Source organism: Ruditapes philippinarum, unplaced genomic scaffold (genome assembly GCF_026571515.1).
Source record: "Ruditapes philippinarum isolate M1 unplaced genomic scaffold, ASM2657151v2 ctg124_1_1_1_1, whole genome shotgun sequence".
Taxonomy (NCBI): Eukaryota; Metazoa; Mollusca; class Bivalvia; order Venerida; family Veneridae; genus Ruditapes; species Ruditapes philippinarum.
Window position 1 is genome coordinate 505,858 of NW_026866080.1, and position 16,521 is coordinate 522,378.

The 16,521-nt window shown below is 30.4% G+C and overlaps 1 protein-coding gene across 1 annotated transcript in view; it reads right to left on the reverse strand.

Annotated features, from left to right (window-relative positions):
- Positions 1-16,521, reverse strand: part of LOC132731255 (myosin-I heavy chain-like) — a 138,261-nt gene that overhangs the window by 77,751 nt on the left and 43,989 nt on the right. Inside the window, 7 exon segments of the mRNA XM_060717414.1 lie at positions 3,468-3,623; positions 9,102-9,219; positions 9,602-9,741; positions 10,273-10,509; positions 10,800-10,850; positions 11,422-11,496; positions 12,937-13,029. Coding sequence (XP_060573397.1) covers positions 3,468-3,623; positions 9,102-9,219; positions 9,602-9,741; positions 10,273-10,509; positions 10,800-10,850; positions 11,422-11,496; positions 12,937-13,029 — 870 coding nt within the window.

The window sequence follows — 16,521 nt, forward strand, 5'->3', positions numbered from 1 at the left end:
ATGACATGTTGCATCAAAGATAGGGAATATGACATTGTAGACAGGAAACATGAAGGACAAGAAATGTTTTCAAAGACAGGGAGCATGAAATTAATTAAAGACATGGAAAAAGAACAAAACTAAGAAAGGAATAAAAATATAAAATGTGTTTTAAGTTATATTTTACAACAAAAAAATAAAAATAAATGGAATTTAAGCAACAATATCTTTTTTATCAGTATTGAAAACAATCAAGGGGAAGGGTTGCCTAGAACTTTAGGTGTCTTCGTCTTAAAATAATGTAGATTCTAGCTCTACTAAGTTAACCAACATGCTCCTTATTTGGTTAAGTTCAAGGAAGTGGACTCGAGAGTGGTTCATTAATAAGCCTTCACTACAACTGAGCTAGAATATATAAGTTTCAACTTATACAGTAAGATAATACAAATGAGGCCTTCTTTCTATAAACTCTATGCAACATTTCCTGCATGATTTGCATAACTGACATGTAAATTATGTAAATATGTAAATATGACCACATGCACTTGGGTCACTAACAGTACAGTTTAGATTTTTCCTGCCATCATTAATTTTGCTCAATTTTGTTCCAGTTTAGTTTATGGTGCATCATCAATCAAAGGAATAACAGATGAGCAATCAATTTTGCAATCAGAAATGTGTCTTCATTGGGGTTACATAAACATTCGTAAAATAAGTAGAATTTATATTTGCTTTGAGAGATGATAGAGAATAATTCCTTCCATAACATATGGAAATATTGCTTCTGTTTGTTGAGTTTTTCGGTAAAAATGCTACTGTAAAGGTTTTTATGGCGACTTTCCAGAAATACTGGTAGAGGAAAACCTCAGGTGACCCTTTACACATTATTTTATGTACCAAGTGCAAGACATGAGTATTTAAATAGCCAAACTTCTATAAGGTGAATAGCTTTCAATGTAAGGTTCCTGGTGGGAGTTGAACCTTCAGCCATGAGGGACAAGCGATTTGAAGTCAACTACCAAAAGTACTTGACTACAGAAGCATCTTTAACCATCCTCAACTGACATTAAGATATTATGTTCTCATGCAGTAACACAGTGAAGATTATTTGTTGACATAAGAATTATTTATATGTATGACGTAAATAATTTTTTACGCTATCTTGTGCGGGCCATCACCACCCGCACAATTAACTCAAGACAATGAAAACATAAATTTACGATAGTGAATAGTCAAAATATTACGAAACCACGATGGTGAAAAGTCAAAAGTATGTTGATGAAAAGTTAAAAATATGTTACAGGAACCAGTGCAAAAAAAGTCAGTAGTAAAAGATACTGTTAACAAGGGATCAAGGCATGTTTGAGAGGAGAATCTCATCATTGTCTAATAAATGCTGCCAATACTAATGAATTTATTTCCCCCTGCCTGACCACACATCATCCAATAATTAAAGTCCCACAAGACACATTGTTTCTCTAGATTAAATTATCAACAACACACTTTTTGTTTCAAAACCCTCAGATATCCTCATAGTTTTATGCCCTGTGCTATCATTAGGTTAAATGCTGCAAAATAATAAAGTTGATTCACATTTTATATAGAGCTTGATAAGTAATTCTCATATAAAAAGAATCCAATTTTAGAAAACAATGAAACTAATAATTTTCTAAATCATATTTTTTAAACCGAGCTGGTAACAATGAAAAACTGGCAGACGCAATTATTCAATAAACTGTCACATTTTTTGCCACATAAATTTCTAAAAGTTTCTATTACATTTTGATTGAGAAAGAACAAAAAGAAATAATTCTCTCTAATTTTCTTTTGTCTGTCAGATAACGGTTTCCGTGGCAATAATTTTAACTATTTAATAGACAGACTGTCGTAGCCTGTATTTATTGTCATGTGAAATTATCAGACATAGACAGCTAACTGACGGATCAGTGGAAGTTAAAACACCATAACAATTCTGTTCTATAATGTTGAATTCATTATTTGCTAATATATATTTTTTTAAGTTCAACAGACTTTGTTTTGTTACAGGTGTTAATGAAACTTTCTAGCTTCTTCAGTAAGGCAAGGCCCTATAATCCTCATTGATCTGCACAATTACAATGTATTTAAAGCACCAGAGGGCAGCTGCGTTGGTTAAACTGTCCGCAAGTTAGCTAAAAAACCTTTCATTAAAAGGATTAATCAGGAAAAACAGTGTTAGGGAATGATCTGAAAATTTGTAAGCAAGTTATTGGTTCCGACCAACATCAAAATATTCACAAATCTTAGAAAAATATTTACAGTCCTGTCAGTTCAAAAAACCTCAGTGGAGTCCCTTTAAAATTAAAAAAAATGTTTACAAAGAAGAATTGTTTTGTTCTGATTGAAAGATATTAAAGTCCATTTAAGATATCTCAAGTGGTATGGGGTTAATTATAAATAGCTGCAATAATGACTTGTCCATGCCCACTAAAGTCGGTTGGTTTCTGAACTGTAATTTTTTTTTACCAAACGTCACTTACATAAGTATTCGAAGCAGGAAAATTTCATTAAAGACATTCAGCATTGTAACTGGTTTTTTTTAACATTATTTTTTTTTTTAGTTATTTCAGTAAATATTTTTAAATAAACATTATGTGACAGCATTTGAAGTGAAAACACTTATGAACCAAACACACTCGTACAAAATAACAGCAAAGATATTGTCTCATTTTCCTTAGCCAATTAAAAATGATTCCCTGTATTAGTACAAAGGAAAACATGAAGATAAATTTCTCTTCTTGCGATTTATTACCAAACAAAACATCATTAAAGACCGTCAAAGTTTTATTGCCAACGTAACAAAACCGGCACAAATCTATCAATGTTTCGAATTCTCTTTACATTTTTACGACTTGTTTGCATGTTAAATATAATTGCCTTCACTTCAACTGTCCTGCGAGACATTCTAGTTCTAATCTTATAATATAAAACAAACATTGCCGTTCTATGACCAATTTTCACGATGAAAACAAAATCAACATAATTCTTAGTCGAATCCCAAGGCCTTGAAAGTACAAACATTACAACCGAATAATTATGTTTTCTTTGAAACCGATTCTTTTTAATGATTTCTTACGTTGGTTTTGAGTGATTATAGTTTAAATTTTCAAGAAATTTATATAAAATTTTGTGAAACAAAACTTCTGAAAAGAATAAGTTATATAACTCAATCTACCATACTAAGTCATGCTTTATTAACCTTGTACTAATGTTTCCATACAGGTAATTGTAGAAAAGTCTTAGAAGGGAAATCACTTTTAACAAAACAAATGATTACCATATAAAAATAATTGAAAGTTTTGAAAGCAAATGATCATCGTATTTTATATGATTTGAAAAGCCACTTTTACTAAAAAGAAATAAAAGGATAATAAACTTCAGAAAAAGTAAGAAAAACCACCAAGATTTTACATGGTCACAATCAACACATAATTATATCCATAGCTCACCTTAGTTTTGCCCACTTGCCAATCGGTCATTGGCAAATTGAGTTCATTTAGAATGACCATGACATCTGACCTTGGATCTTCACTGGTTGACTTCTGATTCAACAAACAAGCATATTTCTCAAGGAACGTTTCCAAGGAGACATGCACTGGATAACCCTGGTAAATAACAAAACAAAAAAGTTTACATGCGGTTAAAAAGGTAAAACAGAAAGTGTATTTAAAGTGGCCTCCAGCTTTTATTTTCTGTTGGAAATACAACTCTGTGTTGTTTCAAACTAAGTATTTTAGTAGTTTTATCTTGGAAAAGTGTATCATATCACTGTTAAGCCTTCTTAGAAACAGTGCCCCAAAAGCTATTTATAACGTGTCAGTGTCGTTTGTTTCTAAAAATAGAAGATCTTGAAACATATTGTCCCCTTAAGTGATTTAAATATAGAGAGCGGGCCCGGTAGATTAGAGGTATCAAGAGGTTTCCTGATATTTTAAGCATTTTATCTTAGGTTAATTTCATTTTCCTCCTTAGTTCTTTTGATTTGACATATATATGAAATGATTTATCTAAAAATATCATATTTAACCTTTAGAAAAGCTAAATGCCGCTTTAAAAGTTTTAGTCCTGGTGTCTACCAAATTCTTGCTGTGATTTTGAAACTGCCACATAGTAAATTCAGGGTTATCAAATCAATAAACTTAAAATTAAATAGCTGAACATTAGCATTTTTTTCTTTTTATTTTCATATAATTATGTGCCACCTATTCTTGCTCTACCCTTAATCAAAATATTGTACAATCAGAATTTTTGTACTTCCAAAATTATATGAAAATAATAAAAATTTCGGACCGATAGGCGAGGTTAAAGATATTTGCGGTTTTCTAATTTTAGTTCTGTTAAATTTATATATGAAACTTAAATACTTAGCAAATTAGCAAAAATTTAATTCCACAATAATACTCAACTCCCAAATTTAATCCGTACTTACAAACTAGATAAACAAGTTATTGGCCGGAAACCACTTTTCTATTTTAAGTAACAGTGACCTTGACCTTGCCCTAGGGGGTCCAAAAGCAATACATAAGGTTGATAATTATATACCATGTTTGATTACTATACCTCATTCCAAACTAAAGTTATCATCCCGAAACCATGAAAGAGACCAACCAACTGACAAGCTGACTACTGTGGGGGGTATAATCAGTCGCTGCCAAATGTTTGTATGATGCTAAAAGTCAATACTAATTAGCAATTGAAATCTATTCGGAATTAAATGGCCAATGGAACATTTATTGTTCCCATGGGTAAATCTGTTTAAGAAATGGGCCTGAAATCTTTACCTAACAAGAAACATTCTTCTCTCATTTGTGCAACTGATAGGTTAAATATAGCTTCAATAATTTCCCTGGACACCAACGGATGTTTACCCTATACATTTTGTTATCAGTTTAACAAAATTGAAAGATGTATATCAAGATTTTATTAACATAACAAGAGCCACCGCCGGGCGGGGGCAACGCTCGACTTTTTACTTTTTCTAAACGCAAACATAGAAAGGTTTGAACATATATTAACGTTTCCTTTTTATAAATTTAGTTTGTCTGTCTTGTCACATTAGTTTTCTTTATATATTTTGTATATATATGAATAGAAACATTAAGCATATTTCTAAAAATAGCAACAGTACGCAATTTCTTAAAATAGCAACATGACGCAATTTCTCAATATAGAAAAAATGACGCAATTTCTAAAAATACAAAAAATGACATAATTTCTAAAAATAAAAAAGTGATGCAATTTCTAAAAAATAGCAACAATGATGCAATTTTCTAAAAATAGAAAAATTGACGCAATTTCTAAAAATAGAAAAAATGAAGCAATTTCTAAAAAAAGAAAAAAAATGTCGCAATTTCTAGATATACTAAAATAGAAATTATGACGCAATATCTAAAAATAGAAATTATGATGCAATTTCTAAAAGTAGAAAAAATGACGCAATTTCTAAAAATAGCACCAATGACGCAATTTCTAAAAATAGAAATTATGAACGCAATTTTCTAAAAATAGAAATTATGACGCAATTTCTAAAAAAATGACGCAATTTCTAAAAATAGCACCAATGACGCAATTTCTAAAAATAGAAAAAATGACGCAATTTCTAAAAATAGAAATTATGACGCAATTTCTAAAATAGAAAAAAATGACGCAATTTCTAAAAATAGCACCAATGACGCAATTTCTAAAAATAGAAAAAATGACGCAATTTCTAAAAATAGAAATTATGACGCAATTTCTAAAAATAGAAAAAATGACGCAATTTCTAAAAATAGAAAAAATGACACAATCTCTAAAATTAGAAACAATGACGCATTTTCTAAAAATAGCAACAATGACGCAAATTCTAAAAATAGCACCAATGATGCAATTTCTAAAACAGAAATTATGACGCAATTTCTAAAAATAGCAAAAATGATGCAATCTCTAAAAATACTAAAATAGAAATTATGACGCAATTTCTAAAAATAGAAAAAATGACGCAATATCTAAAAATAGCACCAATGACGCAATTTCTAAAAAATAGAAATTACGACGCAATTTATAAAAAATAGAAATTATGACACAGTTTCTAAAAAATAGCACCAATGATGCAATTTCTAAAAATAGAAATTATGACGCAATTTCTAAAAATAGAAAAAATGATGCAATCTCTAAAAATACTAAAAATAGAAATTATGACGCAATTTCTAAAAATAGAAAAAATGACGCAATATCTAAAAATAGCACCAATGACGCAATTTCTAAAAATAGAAATTATGACGCAATTTCTAAAAATAGAAATTATGACACAATTTCTAAAAATAGAAAAAAATGATGCAATCTCTAAAAATACTAAAAAATAGAAATTATGACGCAATATCTAAAAATAGAAAAAAATGATGCAATTTCTAAAAATAGAAAATTAGGATGCAATTTCTAAAAATAGAAAAAAATGATGCAATCTCTAAAAATAGAAACAATGACGCATTTCTATAAAAAAAACCCAAAAAAACAATGACCCAATTTCTCTAAATAGAAACAATGACGCAATTCTATAAATAGAAACAATGACGCAATTCTATAAATAGAAACAATGACACACAATTTTAGTTATTGTTGTTGTTGTTGTAAATATATATATATAGACACACACACACCAATAAATATTTAAATATGGTCATTTACTGCACAAATCTGAGAAAATTCAGTAATTTAACCTTCAAGGTCAAGGTCATTTAAGAGCCCAAGCAAAGTTGGGTTTGATAAACAACAAGGTCTGGTCCTTAAGAATGTTCTCTAATAATATGAAGTTGATCCCTTCAATAATAGCAAAGTTACAGTCAGTGACCGCCAAAACAATGAAAATTTCAATAATTTGACCTTCAAAGACAATGTCATTAATGTGTGAAGGTCAAGGTCTTCCGGTATATCTTTAACAGTAATCTTTGAAGATTATTATGTTCAAGTTTCAGGACAATCCATTCAAAAATAACAAACTAACAGCCAATAAAAGCCAAAAAAATGAAAATTTCAATAATTTGACCTTCAAAGTCAAGGTCATTTATGAGTGAAGGTCAAGGTCTGGCTGGTTATTTTTAAGGGATATCCTTAAAGATTATTATGTTCAAGTTTGAAGACAATCCATTCAAAAATAACAAAGTTACAGCCAATAACAGCATGAACAAGCAAAAATTGGACTTTTAACCTTGAAGGTCAAGGTCATTTATGGATGAAGGTCAAGGTTAGTGTGGTCTACTGAAAGGTCTTGTCCCAAGGGTTGTTGTGGCCAAGTATGAAGACAATACACAAAGAAATAAAAAAGTTATGATCCAGGTACAAGTTTTCGGACGGCAACGGCAACGGCAACGGCAACGCCGACCTGACTGTAGCAATACCTCTATTTTTTTTTTCAAAAAAAAAAGTCGAGCTAAAAACAATACAATTTGTGAAATTAAAGATTCTCATTACTGATTTAATTATCACATTTTCCATTGTGTGTTTCAAGCTATGTCTGAAATACACCAAATATGAAATAGACCAGAACCAATTAAATAACTTTAGAAAAATCTTTAATGACTTTCATACAAGAAACATCTCATGTAAGTTTCATCAATTGTGACCCAGTAGTTTCAAAAATGACAGCTGAAACAATTTTAGACTACTGTTTTCATTTTAAGAAGGAGGCATAGTTTAAGACAGATAAAAGACAGAGTGGGCTGCACCAAAAGTTCAACACAGAAGTTCAAATAAAACAATATATTTAAAAGACAAATCTAGTCCAAGTAACTAAAAAGTCCATTTTCGATATCTATTGTAAACGTAAATTTCATTACTTGCTTGTATGTACAGCTTCAGACAGTATTGGTGAAATAAATTCCAAATTCAGGGTAACATTTAACCTGTTTACTTACTCTAATACGATAAAGTAGATACTTGTATACATTAATCACAACTTATTAGAATTTTTGGGAGCTACATGCGTTACAGTGTTATGTAATTGAAAATATTTATAGCACAAGAGTTATTCCAATAAATTTAGCAATTTGAATGGGTTGGAATCAATTTACATATACTATACTTGTATATTGTTGGAATGTAAGTTAAATGACACCATTGATACATGTTGGGTATATTGCTAGACCAATTCTAATATTTGTAAGTGCAAGGAAAGACCCAAGGTCTCTAGGTTTTTTCTTTTGTGCATGAACTTTCTTCAGAAATTAACTTCATACTTTTATCCCATGAAAACTATAGCCTTTTTCTAAGCCAGTGACTGATAAAGTAGAGTTTCGATAGTACTATTTCTGTACATTTTAAAATAAAAATGGCCTTTAAAGAAAGACAGCCTAGTGAAAAAGAAGATTTTAACACTCAAGTGTTCTAAAGTTTGTTGGGTTATTTTTTTCCATTTTTTTTTCACAAGTAATGTACAATGTATACAGATATGTTTCTCATAACAAGAGAAGCAACTCTCCTTACATTATTATTACAAGTAAGACTTCAGTTACTTCCCCTTACTCAAGAAACTATGATAATTTATATTTTATATTCTAGCATGCCATGTGTGACTATGTATTCTTGTTTTTTACTGTTTGTTATGCTGAGTTTTCATCTTTGACAAAGCCCCTTAGATCTTAAAATCACAATAGTTTGAATCAATATCAAGGAAAAGTCAATTAATAAATAAAGAAAGAACAGTAGGAAAGAAAGATGTTCAACCAAAATTCACTTTGTTGTCATTTCTTTTGTATTTTCTTTTGCCAAACAGAGGTGAAGCCACTTATTTTACATTTAATTTGTTTACTGTTATATGGCCTCATAAATCTAATCTTTTTACTCTGACGGACAAACAGGTAACTATATGCTGCATTTAATAATTTCCATGCTTGAAACATAAATCAAAATGAGCCGCTTCACGACAAAACCACGCGCAGTCTGATCAGGATCCATGCTGTTCGCTATCAGTTTCTTTACTTGTTATAGGGTCTGTAAGCGAACAGCATGGATCCTGATCAGACTGCGCGGATGTGCAGACTGGTCTGGATCCATGCTGGTCGCAAACCCATTATGTTGGTTTTGTCGTGACGCGGCTCAAATCATTTTACCTCTCTTTTGATTCTGATGATGTCCAGCATGCCAGAGTAACTTAACTGCAGTATAACATCCTGGTCGACATAGCTGTTGGCTTTCTTCATGTTGTTCGGCTTGATACACCTCACATACCTGTGCAAGAGTAACAAAATATAAAAGATATATTTAGATCAAAACATTTATCAAACTTATAATAACTTCTGTTAATAAAAATATGCTTTTATATACAGGAAATATGATACAAGGATGAAATAATTTAATCATAATTTATTACAAGTTGGTGGTAATCCTTACCATGTTGAATATCTTTAATGGAGTTGCACACCTTTTAATCCCTTAAAAATGATGAATTATTGAAAGATAGACAAGTTCATTTAATACATTTACCTTGGTAACAGTTAAGCAAAATTTCACATTTTGAATTTTCTAGAGTAGTAAATTTTCAAGTTTTGTCATTTGGGAACAAATATACATGCCCGTTAACAACTAAAGCATATGGTCAATTGTAACTTACCATGGATTTGTTGTAGAGAGGATATCAACAAGGGCAGATAACTGGTGCTTGAATGTATCACCTACAGTAGGTTTACCCCTGGTTGTCCGTGATATAGATTGACGTCCACTGAGATCCTCTAACCGTACCCCTAACAAGTCCTAGAGGTATAGTAAAATAACTTTTTTAAGGTAAACATATCTATCTTACATATAAGGCACAATCAAAAATTTCATTCCTTTTAATTTTCATAAATTCATAAATTTCCTAAAACCTTATCTGTAAAACAGTAAAATTTATTGATCATTGTTTTGCACCATCTTAGCCAGTATTTTACAAAATGAAACAACTGCAAATTAGAAAGAACATTTCATTATCACAATTTTAAGTATTATAGATCAATTTTTGCTTTTCTGTTATAAAGCAATGAAAATATTCTCTAAATTAAGAGAAATCTACAACTTGTGTTTAAATTTAAACTGAAGCTTTAAAAGTAATCAGCATCTTTACATATTTTTGGCTTGTTGGGAGACAGATATTGTTTTAGTGTCAACTGTCAAATTTCTTAAAAAAAATATGGAATGTCATTTAATATCTTCTATTGCTTTTATTCGTTACTTTATTCAACTTTATTCACAAATGTTGAATTATTTCATCAAAGCGAAAATGTGACCAAATTAAAAGCCTATTACCTGGAACCTAGTTAAATCTTTAACAAACACATTGGACGAGTTGTACATCATTTCAAACAGCTGGTCTTGTTGTACATCTTTGTTCTTGTCTAGGAAGCCGGCCACTGTGTACGTCACATTGCCAGCATAATGTTTGATCCCAAACTCGAGCTCCCACTTTCTCCGGTCCCCCTTCACATAATACTCATGTTCTTCTAGCTCCTGATGCTGTTTCAGCAGATATGATTTGTCTGTTCCCTGCAATTTCAAATCAATCATAAAAATTTGAGTATCAAAGGGAGGTTATTCATTAAATTATGACTAAAAATTTATTCTCAGTTATCTCCCTTCTTGGTTAAAGATATTTTTTACTTTCAAATCTATTTTAATGTATGTCTTATGCTTCAAAGTAATAAAATTCATAGAAATCAGATGAGGACATAAATTGTGGATCAAATTACTTGTAAATGAGGAAACAGAAAATGTTTAGTCTAAAGAAACAAGTCAAATATAGAATCTTGTAAGTAGAATAATTTTTTTTGTTTTACCTGAGGAAATCTACATTCTTCATCCAGCATTCTTAGAACACATCTTGGTCCCTTAAAAAGAAAAGAGTTTTTCCAAATTTTATAACTAAAATACCAGCTATTTGCTTATATAAAGAAAATTATCTTATACACATGTATAAGTCAGGCATGCCGGTATGCCTGACCAAACTCTACTATGAAGGTAGCTCAACCTTAATCTTTAGTGACTGAATCTAACTATTTCAGGCACCAGAGGGCACCTAAGAAAAACCACCAACCTTCCATAATCTAGCTGGATAGCTTCATCACATGTAAGAATATAAAGTCCCTGGTGATATTTGAACCCACTGCGGTGATAGGGCAAGTAGTTTGAAGTCAACAACCTTAACCACTCAGCCACAGATGTCACAGAACTCTTTTATTTCATATAAAAATACATATCAATGGCATAAAAACTGTCTGTACAATCTATAATGTTGGTGATTCAAAAATCAAAATCCCTCAAATTTGATATTAAATCCCTAAAATTATCAATGGAAAATTCTAAATTAAAAGATGGACAAGTCCATTTTAAGAAATTCAGTTGGGTACTCATTTTTCCTGTGTAAAAATAATTTCCATTAATCATAACATATAAACCTACCTTCTCTATAAGTTCTACACATTTGGTGTTATCTGTGAATGTAATATGTTCAAATGAAATCTCTTCATTGCGATACTGAAATAAACAAATTTCAAAACATTTAGGTAACATATATACGATCAGAAGAATTAATATTTAATATGAATGGTTATCTCGGTAGAAATCTTAATTTTGGATTTACCAAAAATTAATAATTGATCTTGCTTTTGTTACTTAATTTTTTTTTTCCAGATGCTGTCTAAAAATGATTATATGAATTCTAAATATGCAAAAATATTTGCATTCTATAATGTAATACAAATCATTTGAAATGTATCTATGTCCCCACAAGGAGATGAACATAAGTTATTGGGATATAGATAGGTAATCCTTAGTAACCCCAGCCGGAACCAAAAGTCTTTGCCACCAGTATAAAACCAGGCCAGTCTGAATGTCTTTGAAGTCTGACAAATTAATTTTTTTTTTAAGATCATTTATTTTGCAAATGTGTCTAGTGCAGAATCATAATTCAAAGCATAGTTTAAAGGTAGTTCCTGATTTTTCACAATATTTACCTCCCTTGCCAAAAGAGGCAGCCATTTTGGGGGTCAATATTCTATGTAACATAATTGACAAAAATATGAAAATATCAATATAAAAAGCTGATTTTGGTGAATAGTCAAATTCTTTCATACATATGAAGGAATATACAGTCAGGACTCAATACATCGGAATCCATTATACTGACAAATTCAAATAACGACAGAGAATTGGCGGGAACCAATTTTTTTCAACGTTATTATAATCCTTTATAACGGAAAATTCGTATTCCGACTCCGACACAATAAAATTGGAAACCAAACGTGTTATTTTCTATAAAATCAGTACCCGTTAAACTGACACATGGTCATTCAAGCGCGCGTATCATTGAGTCGTGAACAAAAGCCCAAGGTTGTTAAAACAGGTATTGTAGCTTGGCCAGTTGATGTTACACCTTATTTACAATACCAACATGTTGTTTAGAGTGCAATCAATTTTTAAAGGTCCTATCATTGTATGTGCTTTTTATTTTATAAAGTTTTATCAATTTTATATCAATCTTTAAACTATCTTAGTTGTTATTTTATTTTTCATAAAATTTTTGTATTATGTGTATGATAATGTGTTATAATAAAGTGAACACATAAACACAAAAATATTTTTCATTATAGATGCTTATTATAGATCTAAAAACATAATGTTCAGATACCAGTGAATAAGCATATCATTACTTGATGAATGATGAAATTCAATTTACTGACAAATTCGATATACTGACATATCCTTTGGGAACCAACAGTGTCGTTGTAATGAGTCCTCACTGTATTAAAATAGCACAAATATGTAAAAGAATTTAATCACTTTTTATGAAGATGTTAAAATTATGAAAGATTTTCATCTTTCCTGAAGCATATGATATATTGGAAATGCCACCCTCTAAATGGAAGCCAGGGGAGATAATAATTGCTATGTGAAAAGCCATGATAAATAACTTACTGTTTCTTGCTCCAATGCAAACACATAGTGGTTGAAGAATCTATGTAACTTCTCATTGGTGTAGTTTATACACAACTGTTCAAAACTGTTCACCTGAAAATACATACAAGAAAATATTGATATGTACAATATACCAGTAGAATATATTGATATGTACAATATACCAGTAGAAAATATTCATATGATATCGGTAGAAAATATTCATAATTATGTACAATATACCAGTAGAAAATCTTCATATGTATAGTACACCGGTAGAAAATATTCATATGTACAACAAATTGGCAGAAAATATTCATACAAATATATGTACAATACACCAGTAGAAAATCTTCATATGTATAATACACCAGTAGAAAATATTGATATGTACAATATACCAGTAGAATATATTGATATGTACAATACACCAGTAGAAAATATTGATATGTACAATACACCAGTAGAAAATATTGATATGTACAATATACCAGTAGAAAATATTGATATGTACAATATACCAGTAGAAAATATTGATATGTACAATATACCAGTAGAAAATATTGATATGTACAATACACCAGTAGAAAATATTGATATGTACAATATACCAGTAGAAAATATTGATATGTACAATATACCAGTAGAAAATATTGATATGTACAATATACCAGTAGAAAATATTGATATGTACAATATACCAGTAGAAAATATTCATATGTACAATATACCAGTAGAAAATATTCATAGATACAATATACCACTATCAGAAATTCCAAAGATCCAATAATAATGTAAAAATTTCAATTGCTATTTTCTAAAAAATCTGGAAACAAAGTGACCACTCGGAAGCATTAATCACAACAAAATCACGTAAGAATTGCAGACTCGGTTTGATTGAGTCTGTACATGTGGGATAATGAATGAGTGCAACATCCCTCATGCCCCCTAGCACCGGCTTGAGCAGTACTCAATTCTCTACACTTAATAGTGCTGGCATAAATGACAATAATAATGCTAAGCCATGAATCTTAGATACTGAAACTTCACTTTATATTAAAGGGAAGTAAAATGCACCTATTACATGCATTGTTATTTACCAACAATTGTCTCCCTTCTATAAAGAACTGGAGCGAGTTAGGTGACAACTGACAACATAGGCGCTCAACACAACTTTTCCTTCACTATGATTTTTAGAGTTATGTGTCTAATGCCTTTCATCTACCACCAAAACTTTCAAATGATTTTAAAAAGGATGGTGACAAAAACTTGTTGAAAATCAGTTCAGTAACTTATATACATATGTATACATTATTCATATCAAAGGGAGCTAACAAATATACAAAATATTTTAACAAAACAAGATTTATCTCCCTTCAATGAAAGCTGGGGAATAAAGAAAAGCAATCTACTAATGTTTTTATGGTATATAAATGACAGATTTATGAGGACTTAACACCACTTGTTATATCAATGACATCTAGGCCATCTAACATTCCACATATCAAAAAAAGCAAACAAAAAACAATAGTGTCCTAAAAGAGCTATAATATGACATTGCAAAAACAGACATATTTTTGTTATATCAATATTGCAATACAATATAAATCATACTAACTGAAAGTGATTTGCCTTTGTCACTAATACAGAGACAGGCTAATCTGCACTTCCATACAGGCTGACCATGTACTATACTGTTGGTAGCTTAATTTTTGAATTTTGATATTGAAATACCTTAATTTTCAAATGGACTGTTCCAAATTAAAAAAAAAGGCAAATCCATTTTAATTAAGGGATAAATACTAAATTTTCAAGAATGACTTGCCTATGGCACCAGAATAAAACATCTGACTTATTCACTATACCTTTGGCTATTGAATAGAAGTACATGTTCATGTATTTATATATGAAAGTAACCAAATAGTGAATGATTGTATATTGCAAAAATTATGCTATATGCCACCAATATAAAGTCAAGGCCACTCTATTAAAAGCTTTTTCAAACAGTCTGACCAAAATTTATAGTGTCGTCTGCTTAAGTATTTTGAAAATCCCTCACAATAAGAATAGACCAATCCGAGGAATCAAAGCCGGACAAGTCCATTGTAAAAATTAGTAGGGTAAGGTTGGTTACACACTGCTTTTCCAATATACTGGGTGCCAGATGCACTCCAGACGTGACTTTTTAATATTCATCATCTGCAGAATTATAATGTAATAATAAAATGTTACTACCCAAGTTATAATTCAATTTTAATTCAAAACTGGGACCAGTCTGTCTAAGGATGTAACATTGCCATATTAAATATCAAGGATACAAATAGATTCTGCCAAAGCTATAAAAAATTCAAATTTGTTAGAAAATAGACAAATATAAATTGTATCTATTATTCTGCCTTAATTTCAAGCTTGCATAGACTTCAGAGTGCGGTAGCAAATTTTATGATCACAAAAACAAGTATTTCTGTGTTTAATATTTTTTGGTACAGAATTCCTGAAAAAAATCTTTGGCCAACCATAAATCAGAAATAAACTTGGTTAATTGAACATGTGAAAACAATAGCTACCAGTTTGGCAATATGTTCAGTCCTTGATCTGCATTTTACACAAATTTCCTAAATTAAGAAAGGAATATATTTATGGCCCTTGGAGTGATTTACAATTATGATCCAAAAGACATAATATGATGTTTTAAGTAAATTCTTTCTAAGGCTAATGAACTATGAAATTGCGAGCACAACCTAAACCAAGTGCAACAGGCATCTGTCAAATAACAGAGAAGAAATAGCTGAACTTTTCTTTGAATAGTTGAGTCAAAAATCCCTAAAATTTTCAACAAGTAGCTATAACATTGATCCCCATCCAGATTATGGAATACCATACAATCATGGATCTGACGTATTCCAATTTTCATTTCCCCTCCCTTACACAACAACGTCCCATAAATAACTTGTTCATGATGACATCCATCAACTATTGCCGATAATTTTCTATTTGCACAAAATATGATGCAAAACTTTGATAAGACCAATGACTCATATTTTAACTCTGCAACTTAGTTTCAAATCAATGCGTTCGTTTAACCCTAACCGTTGCTAAATTTATATAACAGACCCAGTACTGCTTTGAATTTGGTCCTCTCCTTTATAAAGGACATTATGACATAGCCTGAGATGTTTTTTGCTCCCAAAATTCTAAAATTAAGTTATCAAAGAGTTTGGTCAGGCAGCAGTTAAATGCCCTAGTGGCTCTCATGATAGCTTTTCACTACCAGGTACTTACTAAATCTAAGGGTTGATGTAATGGAGAAAATTGAATACATTCATAAAATAATTTAAACTAAAACTGCTGAACATATTTTCTCATTACAAAAAAATATTCAAATTTATGTTTCTTTTTTCTTCTTTTTTTTTGAGGGGGGGGGGGTTATAACAAAACAAATAATCAGTTATCATAATCATAATATTATTATATATCATAATTTACCATTGTACAATAAATACAATGTACATGTATATTTATTGAACATTTTTATATTTGTGAGACAATCCTGCCTTAAGTAACATCACTTAACTTGTCAGTAAAATTACAGTATTATCAAAATAT